We start from the raw sequence: 18,424 nt of genomic DNA, 5'->3' as shown, positions 1-18,424 counted from the left end.
CACCCCCTGACTGCCCCCCCCCCGGGACTCCCCACCCCTTATCCAACCCCCCGGTCCCCTTACCATACTGCTCAGAGCAGCATGTCTGGCTGCCGCTGTCGGCAGGAGCGTGCAACCCCACTGCCCAGAGCGCTACCCGCGCAGCGGCATGGCTCTGCGGTGGAGGGGCCGGGAGCTCAAGGGCTGGGCAGGTGGGTCCCATGGGCCGGATGTGCCACGCAGGCCATAGTTTGCCCACCTCTGATCTAGAGGATCCCATGCCGACTTCGCTACAGTGTTGTAACTCAGGACTGGAGGAGCCACCAAGAGAGACAGGAAGATATTTCTGCAGCAAGACCGGGAACTGGAAGGGGCATGGCTCCAGCCTGAAAGAAGCCGTGTATATGACCCAAGACACTCTGGACAGGCCACCCTAGAGCCGCACCCCTTTTGGTCACAACTGACCTGCGCTGGATTCAAAGTGCCACCCTTGAGATCAGAGTCTCCATAAACCATTTAAAGGCAAGCAGGATTAAATATTTACCTCCCTTCTCCCCCAGACTAGCTATTCTCACACATCAACGCCCACTCAAAAGCAAGCCTGCTGCTGGAGTCAGTCAAAAGCACAATCATCAAAACCTTGGGATCCCGCTGGAACAGCTTGCCCTAGGAAGTCCCGAGATATCACTCCCTCCTTGCCAGACAACAGTTTTTAAAGAGGAGAAAAGAAACCCATCCTGGAACGAAGCCTGGCTTCCGGGAATTGAACCCAGAGCAGCACACCGTTTCCACGAGGTCCCAGCAGAGGTGGGGCGCTGCATTCAGTCGAGTTTCTCAGAGTTCTCGTTCCACTGCAGCGGCACACGGAAGGGAGACAAGGAACTGATGTTGCAAGCACGGGAAGTTTTGCCAAAGTAGCTTAAGACAAGGAGCAGCCAGTGGGTAGAGGAGGGGGAAATGGGAAGCCAGGGCTCCGGGGATCTTTCCCCCATTCTGCCTTGTGGCACGACCTTGGGACAGTCACTCTCCAGACCTCACTTTACTCTTCCATAAGACAGGCATATATACTTACTACTTATGGAGAGGGATGCCAGGAGCGTGCCGCAGATGCATAAAGCATTTTGATCTCCTGGCACTAAGTGAACCTACGTTCTGGAGCAGCCTGTTCCTATCGCCAACGGAAACACGCAGTTTCTCTGGGTGTGCACATGGCCACCAGGGCCTGCTTATAGCGTTGCTAATGGAGTAACATCATCGTTCTGCTTGGAGAGCAAGCGTCACCACGTGGTTTTTCCTTCTCTCCTAATGAGAACCGCGGCCCCTTTTAGTAACAAACTAGAAACCCCACAGCGAGTGACCGAGTTCAGACATTGCTTAACGCAATCTGAAGATAAATCGGGAGGGGGGGGGTTGGTTTTAAGATCAGTACTTGGATTCCCAATGCTTTTATCAGATTAAGCAGCAACCGAGCCAAGCGGAAGAGCCAGCATTGTGGAAAGAAGTTTGGGACGGATAAATGGTGCAGTACACGAGCAGATCCTGCGTCTTGGAAAGAGGTGAAGGCAGAGACAACAGGTGGAACCGGCCTAATGGATGAGTTCCTGCCAGTCCAATGTGTACCCCTATATTTCAAGAGTTAAAGAAAGAACCCCCAAGCCTGAATACTTTTCATCCCGGCTCACTGCTGCATGCAGAAATGGATTTGCTGGGTATTGACACTTCCAGGGGTGAAAGATTAGTACAATAACCCAGCACACTTTAAGCTACAGGTTAGCTAGACCAGATTTGTTCTGGTCTGGAAGAAAAAAAAAAAAAAGGGGGGGGGGGGGGGGGGGGGAGACACATTTGCAGAAAACAGAGCTGGACTATGGGCCAAACAGCCCTGATGTAAACAGGATCACCTCCAGTGAAATGGCACCTGTTTACCCCAGGGCTGAATTCGATCCGCTGCCTTGTCCTTTAAAAGTGAAAGACACAAACAGGCCCGGCTTTGAGAGGCATTTAGTCAGACGTATCAAGTCATTCTCGAATATTAATGAACACCACAGAGGGGGCGCCAACTGACGTAACGACGCATGCCCTTATTCCACTGCATCATCGTAACACTGCCGCATCCAGCCGGCACCGCTGACACACCAGCTGTAACCTGGTACCTAGCGAGAGCCAGACTGTGATGGAGTCGCTGAACGCATCACGTATCCCAGCAGAGCTTACGGAGCCGCATTGACTTCTCATGTTTGTGCCAGGCTTACAATCACTGCTGTACTTGTCACGGGTTTACTTTTGGGGGAGGGAGGGTCACCACACCTGCAAGTGCAACCTCACTAGCTCATTTCATTGCAGCCTGCAAGACAGAGTCATAGAAGTTGATAGAGTCATAGAATATCAGGGTTGGAAGAGACCTCAGGAGGTCATCTAGTCCGACCCCCTGCTCAAAGCAGGGCCAATCCCCATACAAGACATACAAGAGAGAGGTTTCTGCTACTTCACTTGTAAAGCTGGCCTTGCCGGATTGCCTCACCTGAGATAAGTCATTGCTTTGGCCCAACTGGTTACTAAAGCCACACGATTTTCTCTCCCTGCGCCCCCAGAGCAGGCCCCGGGAGCACATGCATGAAGGTCGCCGCTCCCCTCTCTCTCTGCTCTCCTTCAGCAGACCGGGCTGCCTCTCTTCCCACCTGCCTAACTTCTCTTTGTAGATTTTAAGACCAGAAAAGGACCACTGTGAACATCTAGTCCAAGGGTTCTCAAACATCATTGCACCGCGACCCCCTTCTGACACTAAAAATTACCACATGATCCCAGGAGGGGGGACCGAAACCTGAGCCCGCCTGAGCCCCACTGACCCGGGTGGGGGATGGGGAGAGCGGGACAAAGCTGAACCCCAAGGGGGACCTGTAACCTGAGTCCCAACACGCAGGGCTGAAACCCTCAGGCTTCGGCCTCGGGTGGTGGAGCTCGGGCTTCGGCCCTGAGCCCCAGCACGTTTAAGCCAGCCCTGGTGACCCCATTAAAATGGGGTTGCAACCCACTTTGGGGTCCCGACCCACAGTTTGAGAACTGCTGATCTAGTCTGACCTCCTGCCTCATACAGGCTAGAAACCCTCACCCGGTAATTCCCACACACAGCCCTGACTTCGGGTTGAGCTACCGAATCTCTTTTAGAAAGATACTCGATCTTGATTTAAAGACTCCAGGTGACGGGGAATTCACCACGACCCTTGGTAAGGTGTTCCAATTTGTCTAGCTTCAGCTTCCAACCATTGGATCTAGTTGCACCTTGTTCCGCTAGATTAGAGAGCTGACTAATACGGTATTACTCCAGCTACCAACCCAACCCTGAAGCAGCAAGGGGCCCTTCCCTACTGCCCTGTAATGGTGGGGGGAGGGGAAGAAGAGCAGAGGGACAAAGGGAAGGGAAACGATTGCACGGAGGAGCTTGGGGGCAGTGGGTGTGGGGGGGGGGTGGTAGGTCTAAGCTGGGCTGGTGTGTTCGGATGACAATTTTGCAAGGCTATTTAACCAAGGCCGTTAAACTGCACCGACATTTCAAGGCTGCTTGGCCATGCAGCCGGGGTGCAGGAAACCATTCGTGCCTTATTTGTTTAAGATCGGGGCAACATTGAGCAGAATGAAGAGCTGAGTTGATCCTGTAGAAATGTGACCTTGTAAACCCAGGGAGTTCAGGTTTCAGAGTAACAGCTGTGTTAGTCTGTATCCGCAAAAAGAAGAACAGGAGTACTTGTGGCACCTTAGAGACTAACAAATTTATTAGAGCATAAGCTTTCCGAAGAAGTGGGCTGTAGTCCACGAAAGCTTATGCTCTAATAAATTTGTTAGTCTCTAAGGTGCCACAAGTACTCCTGTTCTTCTTTTTCCAGGGAGTTCAGGGGGTCCAAATGCATGCAGACCACTAACCTCTCCCTAGAAGCTCCCAAAGGTGCTCTAGTCCCAGTCCCTATTGCTGACTGCAGGCGAGCTCCACTGTGGAGGCACCTCCAGGAGCAATCTCTGCCTCCTCTCCCATCCTCTTGACCTCTTCGGCCACACAGGGATGCACACTCACTGCACAGTGACGCTTTCCAGCATTAAACAGCAGCCCTCAGCACTTCTGCTGCAGGTTTGGAGCAAGACAGAGGCTGCAAATCCCCAGAGTGCAAACCCCGCCATGACTATGCGTCTCCATTTTTGCAGTGTGGGGCTTTTCTTAGCATCAAAGCCACTGGAATCGGCGAGGGGGGCGAACCAGCCCAATTGCTCTGTATCACAATCGAAGCGTTCCGCTCGGCTCTCCTGAATTCTAACAGGAGCTGCTGTTGGCAACTGATTTCATGCTGCAGCACTCGGCGTAACGCAGGGAGAGTTTAACTGCTATTGCTCTTGTGTCTTGTACAGCCCATTCGAGAATCAGTCCAGAAACTCCAGCCACCAGCGTTGGGACAGCCAGCAAGGTTATTACAACAGATCAAAGACCTTATGACTTGTATTAATCTGTTGTAAGCCTGTAGAGTCAGTCCTCCAGGATACAGAACTTCAGGCGTGCTGTGTCTACTGTCTGCGTTCTGGATCAGAAGGCAGAATTCGACATGCACTTCACTCACCGAGAATCACACCCACAGGGCTTGAAAAACGTACTGGACGCCTACCAGCCGGACGCCAGCCTGAAAGATAACCCCCTCCCCAATAAGCTTCCATGGCAACATACTGGCGATAAGACCAGCTGCATTCTCAACTTGTGTTAAAGGAGACGATGAGTGCCCGTTGGCATCCCACTTGAACCCTTCTCTTCTCCTTGCCGCTGGAGGGAGGAAAAAACTCTATCCTCCATTAGATCTGCTCCTTACCCAGCCTCCTAGCTGTTGCATGAAGACAGAGGAGGGCATTCTTCACCACCACGCTGCTGCTCATACATGCTACCTTTTGTGGAATCTTGTTCCTCTTGTGCACTAGCTCCCGGGCTGCTCACAAGTTTGCCCAGTAGCACGCAACAGACACGAAGTTTGACTGGTGCACAAAGGTTCCGAAGAGCAGCCGCGGGGAGGATGTTTTGCTCTCTCGATGCTTGGAAAAGCAGGATGCTGGAGCAGCGGAGGTAGCAGGGGTGCAAACTCAGCTCACGTGCGGGGGGTTCATTTTTGCAACGACATGGACTAAAAACAGAAGTTAATGAAATGAAAAACTTCAGTTCGGAACCAAATAAAAACAGCTTAGGCAGCCCGCAAGCCACATTTGCCAGAAGGCATTTCCGCTTGCCACTGGGAAGTAGGTTTTTTGAGCCCTGCAAAACCACATCAACTGCAATCACCCCTAGCGGCCCCCATCTCTTTCAGGATACAACTCAACAGGACTTTCATGTTTAAAGCCCTCTAGGGACTTGCCCTGGCCCACTTCTGCTCCCTTCCCTAACCTACGGCCTTTCACAGAGTCTAATGCCTGGTGGTTTGACAGCCTTCGCCTGGGCTGCTCCCATCATCTGGAGCAACCTCGACACTTCACTGACACATTTCAGGGGCAGAAGACGACATTTTCCTCCTTTTTGTTTCATCCCATATTGTGCAAAGAAAGACAATTCATTCTGTAACTGCACTACTGTAACTCCCTTGGGCGTATGCAGACGTATAGCATTTTTTCATGCAAGCTAAGAACAGCCTTGCACAGGCACAAAACAGCTCTGTTTCTGTTAGATCTACCCCTTGTGGCACTCAGCCCCGGGACTTGTCGGAAGCCCTCTGAGCCCGTCTCAGACACTATGTATGCACCAGAATGAATGCAGATGGCTTCTATTAGAACTCTATTAGTTTGACCTTTTAGTGCATCGTTCCTTCCAAATACAATCAGGACAGATGGAGAAACCAGAGATGCAGGATAGCTGGACAGTGAGTGGCCGGGCAGGACAGATGGTCAGATGTGCATGGGAGAGGGAGGGGCCAATTTCAGGGAAATGCACATTTAGTGATTTATTGCCACGCGGCAGATAAGCTGAAGCGGGAACCCAGCAAGCTGGCTCAATGCAGTCACCAGAGCAGCGAGACACTGTTCTTTCCTATACACTACAGGGATGGCAGCATTATGGATACGCAATTTGACAAACCCTTAAATTCAGTTCTCACGCCAGTACCAGTCTTCAAGTCTTGAGAGTTGTCAATTACCAACAGAAAATACACAGTGCCCCCTCCCCTGCCCCCCAGTGCCACATCCCTGACCTGGAGGCATCACCTCTCCTGGAGACACTAGTTTGTCTCCCATGGCAGCTTTAGCAGAGGCCCGAGGGGCCCATCAGTCTCAGAGGCAGTCGTGACGGACACTTGTTCTTTTGGAAGTGGACTGCGGCAGTTCATTTCACCTCCCCCACCACGCCACCACCTGGATAATGGAAAGCAACTGGGACCATTCGGCAAGCCTGGAATCAGCCTCAGCGTTTAGGAGGGGTCCTAAAAGGAAAGGAAGCAGCTTCGTCTCCTGAGACATACCATGCCACCTTCAGAGCTGGGCTCTCGGCCTTCAGAGCTGGGCTCTTGGCCACAGCAACCACTGCTCTCCAGCCGCCCGACCCTGTGAAATCTGGTCTCCCCTACAATAGCCAGATTTCATGGGGGAGATCGGATGTCACGGTCCGTGAAGCGTTTTTCAGAGCTGTGAATGTGGTAGGGCCCTACTCATATCGCATAAGGATGATAAAGTACTTTTCAGTCCATTTGTAATTAGAAAGATGTTAATCATCAGCTAGGTAGCTAGGTCTGAACATTTTAAAAATCAGTAGACCGAGATAACTTGCACCCAGGAGTCCTAAAACAGTTGGCTGATGAGACCTCTGGCCCACGGATATTAATTTTTTAAGTCATCTTGGAACAGCAGGGAAATTCCAGAAAGACTGGAAAGGTGTTAATGTTGTGCCAATAGTCAAAAAGGGCAAACGGGACAACCTTGGTAACTATAAGCCAGTTAGCCTAACATTCCCTGTCAAAATAATGGAAAAACTGGTATAGAATTCAACTGATTCAAGAATAGGAATATAATTTAATGCCAGTCAACATGGTTTTATGGAATATAGGTCTTGTCAAACATGTCTGATTTCATTCTTTGATGAGAATACAAGTTTAGTTGATAAAGGTGACTGTGTAAATGTAATATACTTTGACCTAGTACCGCACGGCATTCCGATTAAAGATTTTAGCACTATACAATATCAGTCAAGCACGTGTTAACTGGATTAAGAACTGGCTAACTGATAGATCTCAGAAAGTAGCTGTCAACGGGGAAATCAAATGGAGGCTTTTCTATCAGGGTTCCACAGGGATCAGTACTAGGGCTGAAGACAATCAGTATTTTTATCAAATCATATGGAGGTAAGTTTAAAAAAATCCCTGCTGATTAAAATTGCAGATGACACAAGACTGACACATAACGAGGTGGTCAAAGCAATCCGACAAAGCATTCCGGCTTGTTTAGGAAACTGACCCCATTCAAACAAAATGTGTTTTAATAAGGCAAAAAGCAAAAAGTTATACATCTACGAGGAAGGAATGCCGGCCATGACTACAGAATGAGGGACTGTATCCTGGAAAGCAATGACTATAAAACGAACTTAAAGGTCATCCCGGACAATTTATCATGAGCTCTGGCTGTGACAAAAAGGGCTAATGTGATCCTTGGATGTATGAACAGGGGAGTAGTGGGTAGGGACATGATTTTATCGCTGTACATAGCATTGGCAAGACAGATACTGGAACACTGCAAACAGTTCTGGTGTCCACATTTTTAAAAGGATGTTGAAAACTGCAGAAAAGAGCCGCGGAAGTGATGCAAGGGCTGAAGCAATTGCCTTACAGGGAGAGACTTAAAGAGCTCAATCTGTTTAATTTACCCAAAAGACTGAGAGGCGACTTTATTACAGTGTATAAGCAAATACTGGTTACTAAAGGGCTCTGTGATCCAGTGGAGAAAGGCGGAACAAGAGCCCCTGGCTGAAAGCTGAAGCCAGACAAATTCAAATTGGAAATAAGGCACAGATTTCTCGTAACAGTGAGGGTGTGTAGCTATTGGAACACACTACCAAGGGAAGTGGTGGATTCTCCGTCTCTGGTGCCTTTCTGGGAGATATGATTTAGCCAAATGCAGGTGACTGGGCTCAACACAGGCATAATTAGGTGAAATTTAACAGCCATTGATATACAGAAGTTTAGACTAGATGATCCAATTGTCCCTTTTGCGACATTCTATACCTCAGAATAGCACCCTAGAGCCCCCACATTCACCACGGCGTACAAAACATAGAATCATATCCAAGTATGCCTTGGGAGGTACCATTTGAGAAGTCATGATCTGTTGAACATTACTAGCCTGTTGAATTGTGTGTGTAACCGTTGTATTAGAAGTTATGAAGTTTTGCTGTGTGTGTGTCTCGTTGAAATAGGTTGAGAGTTTGGGAGATGCCCACAGCTGGCCTTTTGGTGGCAACAAAGGAACAACTAACACCTGCAAGACAGATTTACATTCGGACTAGTCGCCATGTGGGGATGGCCCATTAAGGAGAATCCACTCTCCCAGTGAGCCCCCTCCAAGCAGGCAAACAATGGGGACTGCTTTACCCAGTGACTGAGCAGGGGACATAGAACATGTGATGCCTGACTCCATGTTTGAGACAGTATCATTCCATGCCCATGGATTGGGTTGATAAATTGGAGTCTGTGACATCTGCCTCATGCCTCTCTCCTCCCACACCTAATCTGAAGGCAACAAGAACGTTTGGAAGAAATGACTTTGAACTGGAGAGATTGGTCCCAGGCTGAGCAAAGAATTCAGCTTGTGTATTAAGAACTGTAACCTGCTTACAACGCCTTGTGTGGTGACAAAAATTGCTGGATTCAAATCTTGCTTAGTCTGATAAAGTTTGAATTTAGACTGAGATTTTATTTTTATTTCCTATGTAACCAATTTTGACCTATATGCCTACCACTTATAATCACTTAAAATATATCTTTCTGTAGTTAATAAACTTATTTTCATGTTTTATCCTTACCAGTGAGTTTGTCTAACGTGTTTGGGGAATCTGCTCAGATTACAAAGGCTGGTGCATCCGCTATCCTTTGTCAAAGCGGTGAACTGATTAATGAGCTTGCATTGTTCAAGAGAAGGTCCTAAGCAGTGTAAAATGGTATGTTTCTGAGGTGCAAGGCTGATGGTTGGGGATATTTCCTGGTGTCTCACTCTCTCTGTATAGCTCATGAGTGGCTTAGAGTAGGGTTACCATACGTCCGGATTTTCCCGGACATGTCCGGCTTTTTGGGCTCCAAATCCCCGTCCGGGGGGAAAGCCCAAAAAGCCGGACATGTCCGGGAAAATCGGGACATGCCGGCCGGCGGTGCGGGTGCTCGGGGGTCGGGCCGGGGGCTCGGGGGTCAGGCCGGGGGCTCCGGGGCCGGGCCCGTGGTGCGGTGCCTGGCCGGGGGCTCCAGGGCCGGGCGCTCAGGGGCTCCGGTGTGGCCGGGCCGGGGCCGGGTCGGCAGGGCCGGGGGCTCGGGGGCGCCAGCCGGGCCAGGGACTCGGGGGCCGGGCCGGCGGTGCCAGGTCGGGCCGGGGGTGGTGGGCCGGGGGACAGCCTGGGCCGCGCCTCCTCCCCCCACACTCCCCCTTACCTGCTTCAGGCTTCCCGCGAGGGGGGAGGGGGCGGAGACGTTGGGGAGTGTCCTCCTTTGGGAGGCACAAAATATGGTAACCCTACTTAGAGAGCATTCATGCAACTTAGCAGGGTGTGCCTCTGCATGCCGTTGGCTGAGTGATCACAGCACCTGGAGGTGTTTGCAGCTTGTCACTTGCATAGCACTGTAAAACAGCCCAGGGAGGAGTATTAAGGGGGCACAGCGGTCCCACAGTTCCAGGTTGTATCCCAGTGGTATGTCAGACCCTCCTTAAACTCTATGAATTTACAAAAAAGACCAAACCATAACCAGCCACTGGCACAAATGTGCCCTCCTTAGCCAAGATGAAAAGCCTGAGCTTAGCGGAGATGGAAGTGATCAGTTCACAAGCTGTGTGCCTGCCCACTCAAATGAAACACTTCCCAAGCCAACAACTGGCCCGCAGCAGCAATGAGAAACTACCAGCTAGTCTACTGCTTGCAGCCTGTACAAAGAGATACCAGGACTAACCCTAGTTTACCATTCTGCTCCCAACCTATCCAGACACATACATGGCCCCCATCTCTGCAACGGCTGAGCACTTAGGAACGGTCACTGTTTCTGCTCCACGCATGATTCCTTATTATGCTCTTGTCTTTGTCTCCATTGCTTCCTGCCATACGGGCCACCCCCACTCCCTGGACTTTTTCCTTGACCTTACCTGCTATTCCTCCTCAAGATGCTTCTGTGAGGCCTTTAATACTTTAGACCGTGTCTTTTCTCAAAAAAAAGAGTTGCTTAGAAAAAACACATTTTATTAAGCTATGCAACCAGGCTTTGATCTTGCTGCTGTGACCCTTGCCTTCTCTCCCCACCCACCCCCAGTTTATCATATCCTGTCCTGTCATAACTCTGGTTGTCATCTCTTCAGGGTGAGCCGCCACTCCAAAGCACCAATTGCATTTATGTCACCATATAAGGATACGGTAGTTCAGTTCTTAATGAATTCCTGAAGGCTCCGTGTCTAGCCTCATGCATACGGCCTTGGGGAGACAGTGCAGTGCAGTCAGCGATGTGGCCTCAAAGAGCTTAGCTGATTTTTATCTGGTACTAGCAGACATTCTCCCAAACAAAGGTGTCTACAGCTGACCCAACCAGACGTTGAAAGTTTACTTCCAAGGTCAGGCAGTTATAAGTTACTGTATAACATAGCTTGTTGAACTAACCCCTCAGACTTGTAGGGGTTTGCACTATTTCATACCAACCCACAGGCTTGCAGTCTCCAGTGAGGGTTTGCTAAGCAACCTCTGTCTCCTCCAAAGAGACTCCCCAAGGTCCATATGGGCCCTGTGAAGTATTCACTCTCTGACAGTATACAGCTTGTTCTGTGCTGCACCAACTTGCCTAGAGAATGCAAGCACCTGAGGCCAGGAGTCACTTGGCAGTTATCCACTGTACTGCACTTTATGCATCTAATGCTTGTGATGAAAATCTACAAATGGCTCCGCTGTTATCCAGCACTGTTGACCTCCCAATTACAATGCGCTGCTCTGAACGAGTTAGCATTTGTGCAACAACCCCCCCACATTAGACAGAATCAGAACTGCTCAGCTATGTGTCTTAGCCCCTACTCCGCTGACAATGAATGGAGAGTCTCCTATGCTTTTGGTACCAGAGCACCTGAGTTTTCATCCCACTGTCACATAAAGCTCCCAGTCATCACATGTCTAGCCCCAGGCAATCTCAGGTGTGTGAGGGCACAGATGCTTAATAGCTCTTCCCTTGTGCAATTTAGTGCTTAAAGAGTTTCTTTTGCCATCAATCAATAAAAGCAAACACTGTTTGCTTATTCCATGTTGTCCTGAGATGCAAGGCTTGGTTTAACCTATGGAATTCCACCATGATTTTAACAAATTTCCATCCCACCATCAACCTTAGCCTAGACCAATCCACACAGGCGGTCCATTTCCTTGACACTACTGTGCTAATAAGTGATGGTCACATAAACACCACCCTATACCGGAAACCTACTGACCGCTATACTTACCTACATGCTCCAGCTTCCATCCAGGACACACCACACGATCCATTGTCTACAGCCAAGCTCTAAGATACAACCGCATTTGCTCCAATCCCTCAGACAGAGACAAACACCTACAAGATCTCTATCAAGCATTCTTAAAACTACAATACCCACCTGCTGAAGTGAAAAAAACAGACTGACAGAGCCAGAAGAGTACCCAGAAGTCACCTACTACAGGACAGGCCCAAAGAAAATAACAGAACGCCACTAGCCGCCACCTTCAGTCCCCAACTAAAATCTCTCCAGAGCATAATCAAAGATCTACAACCTATCCTGAAAGATGATTCCTCACTCTCACAGATCTTGGGAGACAGACCAGTCCTCGCTTACAGACAGCCCCCAAACCTGAAGCAAATACTCACCAGCAACCGCACACCACACAACATAAACACTAACCCAGGAACCTATCCTTGCAACAAAGCCCGATGCCAACTCTGTCCACATATCTGTTCAAGTGACATCATCATAGGACCTAATCACATCAGCCATACCATCAGGGGCTCGTTCACCTGCACATCTACCAATGTGATATATGCCATCATGTGCCAGCAATGCCCCTCTGCCATGTACATTGGCCAAACCGGACAGTCTCTACGCAAAAGAATAAATGGACACAAATCTGACATCAGGAATCATAACATTCAAAAACCAGTGGTAGAACACTTGAATCTCTCTAACTGCTCAGTGACAGACCTGAAGGTGGCAATTTTGCAACAAAAAAACTTCAAAAACAGACTCCGAAGAGAGACTGCTGAACTTGAATTAATATGCAAATTAGATGCAATTAACTTAGGTTTGAACAGAGACTGGGAATGGTTGGGTCATTACACTAATTGAATCTATTTCCTCATGTTAAAATACGTTAAAATATCCTCACACCTTCTATGGGTCATCTCGATTATCACTTCAAAGGTTTTTTTCTCTCTCCTGCTGATGATAGCTCATCTCATTCGATTGGCCTCTTACAGTTGGTATGGCTACTCCCACCTCTTCATGTTCTCTGTATGTATAAATATCTTCTTGCTGTGTGTTCCAGTCTATGCATTCGATGAAGTGGGCTGTAACCCACGAAAGCTTATGCTCAAATAAATTGGTTAGTCTCTAAGGTGCCACAAGTACTCCTGTTCTTTTTGCGGATACAGACTAACACGGCTGCTACTCTGAAATGTATGTTTAGGGTGTTTCTACATCACCACTATAAAGCTGTATGTATATTCAGTCAGTGCCATAACTTAAGCTGGGTTAGAAACACAGCTCCATATGACACCTTCAAAGAAACAAAACTAAGCGAAGAAAAGGGTTAAGATCAGCACAGCAGAGTTCCTGGGCAGGAGCCCACTACTTGGGTTACACACCAAAGCATCAAAGCAATCCGACTGCCGTGATGCAAGTTATCACATGAGACACCATCACTGCCAGCTCCGGAGCAAGTCAGAAGAAACGACAGGCAATATAGCCAGAGGAAAAGCCTGCAAAATGTAAACAGTGGAAAAGGCTCGCAAGGTAACAGCAGGATTATTGTTGCTAAAGTAGCACCCAGGAACCTCAAAATCAGGGGCCAACTGTGCTAGGCACTGTACAGCCACACACAATGAAAAGTTCGCTCCGGCCGCAAAGAGCTTTCAGCCTTAGGCTCCATTCCCACGTTCCATGGGACTACTCCTGTGAACAAAGTTAAACACATGCTTATCCAGCTTCAGGATCTGAGCCAAAGTAAAGCCAGCACACACTGATTATTTAACACGGTTTTCCGAATTAAATATTTAGCATGGCGTGGACGCAAGGCCTCTCCCTTCGCACAATCGCTTTCTTTAAATACTCTGCCAAAGGGGCATTGCTTTCCTTATGGAGAGTTTTGTGCATTCCAACCTCGTCCAGAGTATAATCCATCAACGCCCAGAGCAAGCTGCAAGGAGCACTGAAAGTTAAATTTCACACACACGCACTAGGACTGCCTCCCAATGTTGTGATCTAGCAATCAAGTCTCCCCCTAAAGCCTGCAGACAAGCTGTTGCCTTGTGACCTAAATAGGACTTCTCTTTCGAACCATCAACTCTTCCAGTCTCAGGTTTCAGAGTAGCAGCCGTGTTAGTCTGTATCCGTAAAAAGAACAGGAGTCCTTGTGGCACCTTAGAGACTAACCAATTTATTTGAGCATAAGCTTTCGTGGGCTACAGCCCACTTCTTCGGATGCATAGAATGGAACATACGGCAAGAAGATATTTATACATACAGAGAACATGAAAAGGTGGGAGTAGCCAGACCAACTGTAAGAGGCCAATCAATTGAGATGAGCTATCATCAGCAGGAGAAAAAAAAACTTTTCCAATCTCTTCATCCACGTAAGAGTAAAGCGATCAGCAAATGCTCCCAGAAAAATAAGTCAAACTACACAGAGCAGAGTTATTCCCTTTTTAAATTGTTACCAACCCACCTCCTTTCCACCAAAAACTGCCCATATTAGGCAAGCCAGAGCCCCAAGAGCCTTGCTGTTCTGTGGAGCAAAAACAAACCAGATTTATTTGGGTTTTGGGGGAAAACAATGTTCCGACTCCTTTAACACTCTTAATCCTGCTCTCCACAAGATCTCCACTCTGTCTCCTGCCATGCCTGGGACAGGGACACTACCCAATGGATGGAGACTGGAGCATATGCCCTGCCCCTCCCAAGTCCCTCTGCAGTGACTCAGGCAGCCAAGCTTGAGTGAGCAGAGGAGGCTAGACTCTCTGATGTTTAGGATTTGGCGCAGGCAAACACTCCCAACCCTTGGACAGACGACTTTGCATTCAACCCGACGCTTAAAAAACACTCAAGTTGTTCCAACTCTGCTGCCTGCCAGCCAAGCACCTGAAAGCTTTTTTATTTTTAAACCCTCTTGGCACAGGAGGGATGGGAGACCCCACTGCTGCCATGTAAACAGGAGTTGATCCCACTCTTCCTGGTGCGGGAGAGAGCCCTGCCAAAACTGAACTTCATCCACCTTCCCGTGGCCAACCAGTTCCAGTAACTGGGCACACAAAATTTGGGGCGCTCTGTGCCCTGCAGACCCAGGGGCCGAGGAAGTTTATGGGGAACGTTCCCTGCATGCAATTGCTTGAACTTTTCGTCATATCATTTCCCACTCACCCGGTCCGGAGATGGGGGAAAAGACCCATTCCCGTTGGGGTTACTCAACTCCCATGGGATTTGAGTGGATAAGGAAAAGTTATTTACTTATTCCCATAATACAACTAGGGGTCACCAAATGAAATTAATAGGCAGCAGGTTTAAAACAAATAAAAGGAAGTTCTTCTTCACGCAGCGCACAGTCAACTTGTGGAACTCCTTGCCTGAGGAGCTTGTGAAGGCTAGGACTATAACAGCGTTTAAAAGAGAACTGGATACATTCATGGTGGTTAAGTCCATTAATGGCTATTAGCCAGGATGGGTAAGGAATGGTGTCCCTAGCCTCTGTTTGTCAGAGGGTGGAGATGGATGGCAGGAGAGAGATCACTTGATCATTGCCTGTTAGGTTCACACCCTCTGGGGCACCTGGCATTGGCCACTGTCGGTAGACAGGATACTGGGCTAGATGGACCTTTGGTCTGACCCGGTACCGACTTGCTTATGTTCTGGGGGGGGGGGGGGTGACCAGGGACAGTCCTGATTTTGGGGTCTTTTTCATATATAGGCTCCTATTACCCCCCACCCCCGTCCTGATTTTTCACACTTGCTCTCTGGTCACCCTAGGGGAGGGGTTGGGTCTTAACTTTACAACCCAGCGCTAACAAATTGCAATGCGGTAAGTGGTGCGTGCGCCCCGGGCTGGCCGCCAGCCCCTCCCGGCGGTGCAGTCTGGACGGATTTTGAGGGGGGGGGGGCGATGCCCTTGCAACCAGGGGGCAAATGCAACCCTCACCCCGACACCCAGCCAAGCACCACGCCCAGCCCCAGGGCTAGGAGGGGGCCGATCCCGCTGGATACTCACTGGCTCTTCATGGAGCGGCTCTCCCTGAAGACCGGCTGCAGGGGCACGGTGGCTTGGCCCAGGAACTTGTCCAGGCCGATGAGCGCCCGGTGCATGACGGTGAGCACCAGCTCGCAGCCCCCCTGGCCCCGGGGGGAGCCCCCTCCCCAGTCCGCCGGCTCCTCCAGCTCCAGGGCCCCCGGGGGCAGCTCGAAGGCGCATTCCTCCTTCCACTCCGGGCTGCCGGAGCTCTTCTCCGCCACCGAGGTGCTGTACTTCTCCCGGCCCAGCTGGATGATGGTGTAGGCGTCGCTGGTGCCCGGCTTCCCCCCGCCGCCCCCTGCCTTGGTCCGCAAGCCCCGGGCCTGCAGCACGGTCACCTGGACGTGGGTGGGCAGCCAGCGCTGCAGGGGCGGCTCCTGCTCCGCCACCCGCAGCAGGGACATGGCTCCGGGCGGGGCGGGGAGACGCTCCCCCCGGGGCGCCCCTGCAGGAGGACGGCTCCGGGCAATGCAGAGCCCGGCTCCCGGGGCGAGGCTCCCTCCGGCTCCGGGCAATGCAGAGCCCGGGACCCGGGAGGCTCCTGGCGGGGACGGTGCAAGGCGAAGAGGGGAGACGCTCCCCCCGCTCCTGCGAGGACGATGCGGTGCAAACTCCTCGCCGGGGAAAGAGGGAGGCTCCCTGCGGCTGCACACGCCCGGCCCCTGCGGCCGCAAAGTTACTTTCCTCCCCGGGAAAAGCGGGCGGGGGAAGGGGGAACCGAGGCGGCAGCAGCGGCCAAGCAAATCCCCGGGGCCGCCCTGCGCCTCCCGAGTCCCTCAGCGGCTCGCACAGCTGCTGCGACCGGGCCCTGGACCGGACCCGCCCCCTCCGTGTCCAGATCCCCTCCCCCTGGCCAGGCTCCTCCCGCCGGGGAGCTGCATGCATTGGCCAGGGGCCCAGGGCCCGGCAAACCCTCCAGCCTGCAGGCCTGGGCGCGCTGCTTGCTCCAGCCCCCGAGAAGTGCAATGGACAAGCAGCGGGGAGCCCCTTGGGTGGGGCTGGACACCAGCCGTGCCCACCCCAGGCATTCCCAAATCATGAGTCAGGCTGCAAAGAAATCACCCCCCCCCCCCCCCCCCGGCCAGGCAAGGGCCAGTCACTCAGGCTGTGTGGACACAGCCCAAGTCACAGGGTGGTGAGAACAGGGAGCTGGAAATCTCTCCAGGTCTGGCTGCGCGGCCAGGCTCGGACTCCGGCTGGAGCCCCAACCCCATTTCCATCCACACACAAGTCGGCCTGACTGGGGTCAGCCAGGTCCCAGATCCTAGACCCCCGCTAGGAGAATGGGTCAGAGTCCAAGTCCCGCTGTGACGCGGGTCAAAGCCCTGTCATTGTGCAGTGTGAACTAGGGTTCCCAACTGTCTTCTAGCACAAACCCAAAGATCCTTGCCCCTTCCCCGAGGCCCCGCCCCCTCCATCCTCCTATCTGTGGCTTGCTTGCTCTCATTTTCAGGCTGGGGCAGGCGGTTGGGGACCGGGTGCTGGAGGAGGTGTGGGCCCTGGGTTGGGATGTGTGGTGCAAGCTATGGAGGGAGTTTGGGTGCAGGGTGTGGGCTCTGGGCTGGGGGAGGGGGTGAGGGGTGCAGGCTCTGGGAGGGAGTTTGGGTGTGGGAGGGGGTGTGGGCTCTGGGAGGGAGTTTGGGTGTAGGGTACGGGCTCTGGGCTGGGACAGGGGGTTGGGGTGCAGGAGGGGGTGTGGGCTCCGGGAGGGAGTTTGGGTGCGGGATGCAGGATCTGGGAGGGAATATGGAGCAGGAAGAGGTGCAGGGTGTGGGCTCTGGGCTGGGTGAGGGGTGCAGGCTCTGGAAGGGAGTTTGGGTGTGGGAGGGGGTGTGGGCTCTGGGAGGGAGTTTGGGTGTGGGAGGGGGTGCAGGATGCAGGCTCTGGGAGGGAGTTTGGGTGCAGTCTGTGGGCTGGGGCAGGGGGTTGGGGTACAGGAGGGGTTGAGGGAGCAGCGCTTATCTCAGATGGCTCCCGAAAGTGACCAGCACATCCCTCTGGCAGTGGCTCCTAGGCGGAGGGGCCAGGGGGTCTCCCGGCCAATGGGAGCTGCAGAGTTGGTGCTTGGGTGAGGGCAGCACACAGAGATCCCCCTGCCCCTCCCCCCTCCCTTTCCCCCCAGGAGCCAGAGGCTGCGAGCAGCGCAGTGTCAAGGCAGGTAAGGGAGCCTGCCTTAGCCCTGCTGCGCCACCGGACTGTTAGAGCTTAAAATCTCCCAGTTGGCTGCAGTAGCCTCCGGGAGATTCCAGAAGACACCAGGAGGGTTGGCAACTCTAGTGTGAACGCAGGTCAACCCAAGACCAGATCAGAAGATCTGGGTGGCACAGTGTGGACACGCTAGCACAACTGTGAGACTCAGGTCCAGCAATTGTAAACCCAGGTTTACAATACACTTAAGCCCGGGTTTGGAGACACTGACTCGACAGGCGCGGGACCCACAGAACCACGTTTAGAGTGCAGTGTAGACATACCCTATATGTGAAAGCATAGAGTCAAAGGAAGTAAAAATCTTCAATGAACCAAACTGTACCATAGAATCTCTAGGGATAGAAATTCCATGCTTGAATAATAAGAATACAGCAGTAGGAATATACTACAGACCAGTTGACCAGGATGGTGATAGTAACTGTGAAATGCTCAGGAAGATTAGGCTATAAAAATAAAAAACTCATTAATAATGAGGGATTTCAGCTATCCCCATATTGACTGGGTACGTGTCACCTCAGCATAGGATGTAGAGATAAAACACCTTAAATC

At 51.4% G+C, this 18,424-nt stretch overlaps 1 protein-coding gene across 4 annotated transcripts in view; it reads right to left on the bottom strand.

Moving 5' to 3' along the window:
• Nucleotides 1–16,481, bottom strand: part of RAB11FIP5 (RAB11 family interacting protein 5) — a 112,291-nt gene extending 95,810 nt beyond the window's left edge. For 3 of the 4 annotated variants that reach the window (XM_034770831.1, XM_034770832.1, XM_034770834.1), the window contains exon 1: nt 15,647–16,481. In XM_034770831.1, coding sequence (XP_034626722.1) covers nt 15,647–16,071 — 425 coding nt within the window. In that variant the 5' untranslated portion in view covers nt 16,072–16,481. The remainder of the gene's footprint in view (nt 1–15,646) is intronic. The other variant, XM_034770833.1, reaches the window with a different exon arrangement.
• Between the last annotated feature and the right edge of the window lie 1,943 nt (nt 16,482–18,424).

Source organism: Trachemys scripta, chromosome 5 (assembly GCF_013100865.1).
Source record: "Trachemys scripta elegans isolate TJP31775 chromosome 5, CAS_Tse_1.0, whole genome shotgun sequence".
Lineage (NCBI taxonomy): Eukaryota > Metazoa > Chordata > Testudines > Emydidae > Trachemys > Trachemys scripta.
This window is presented reverse-complemented; position numbering and strand designations above follow the sequence as displayed.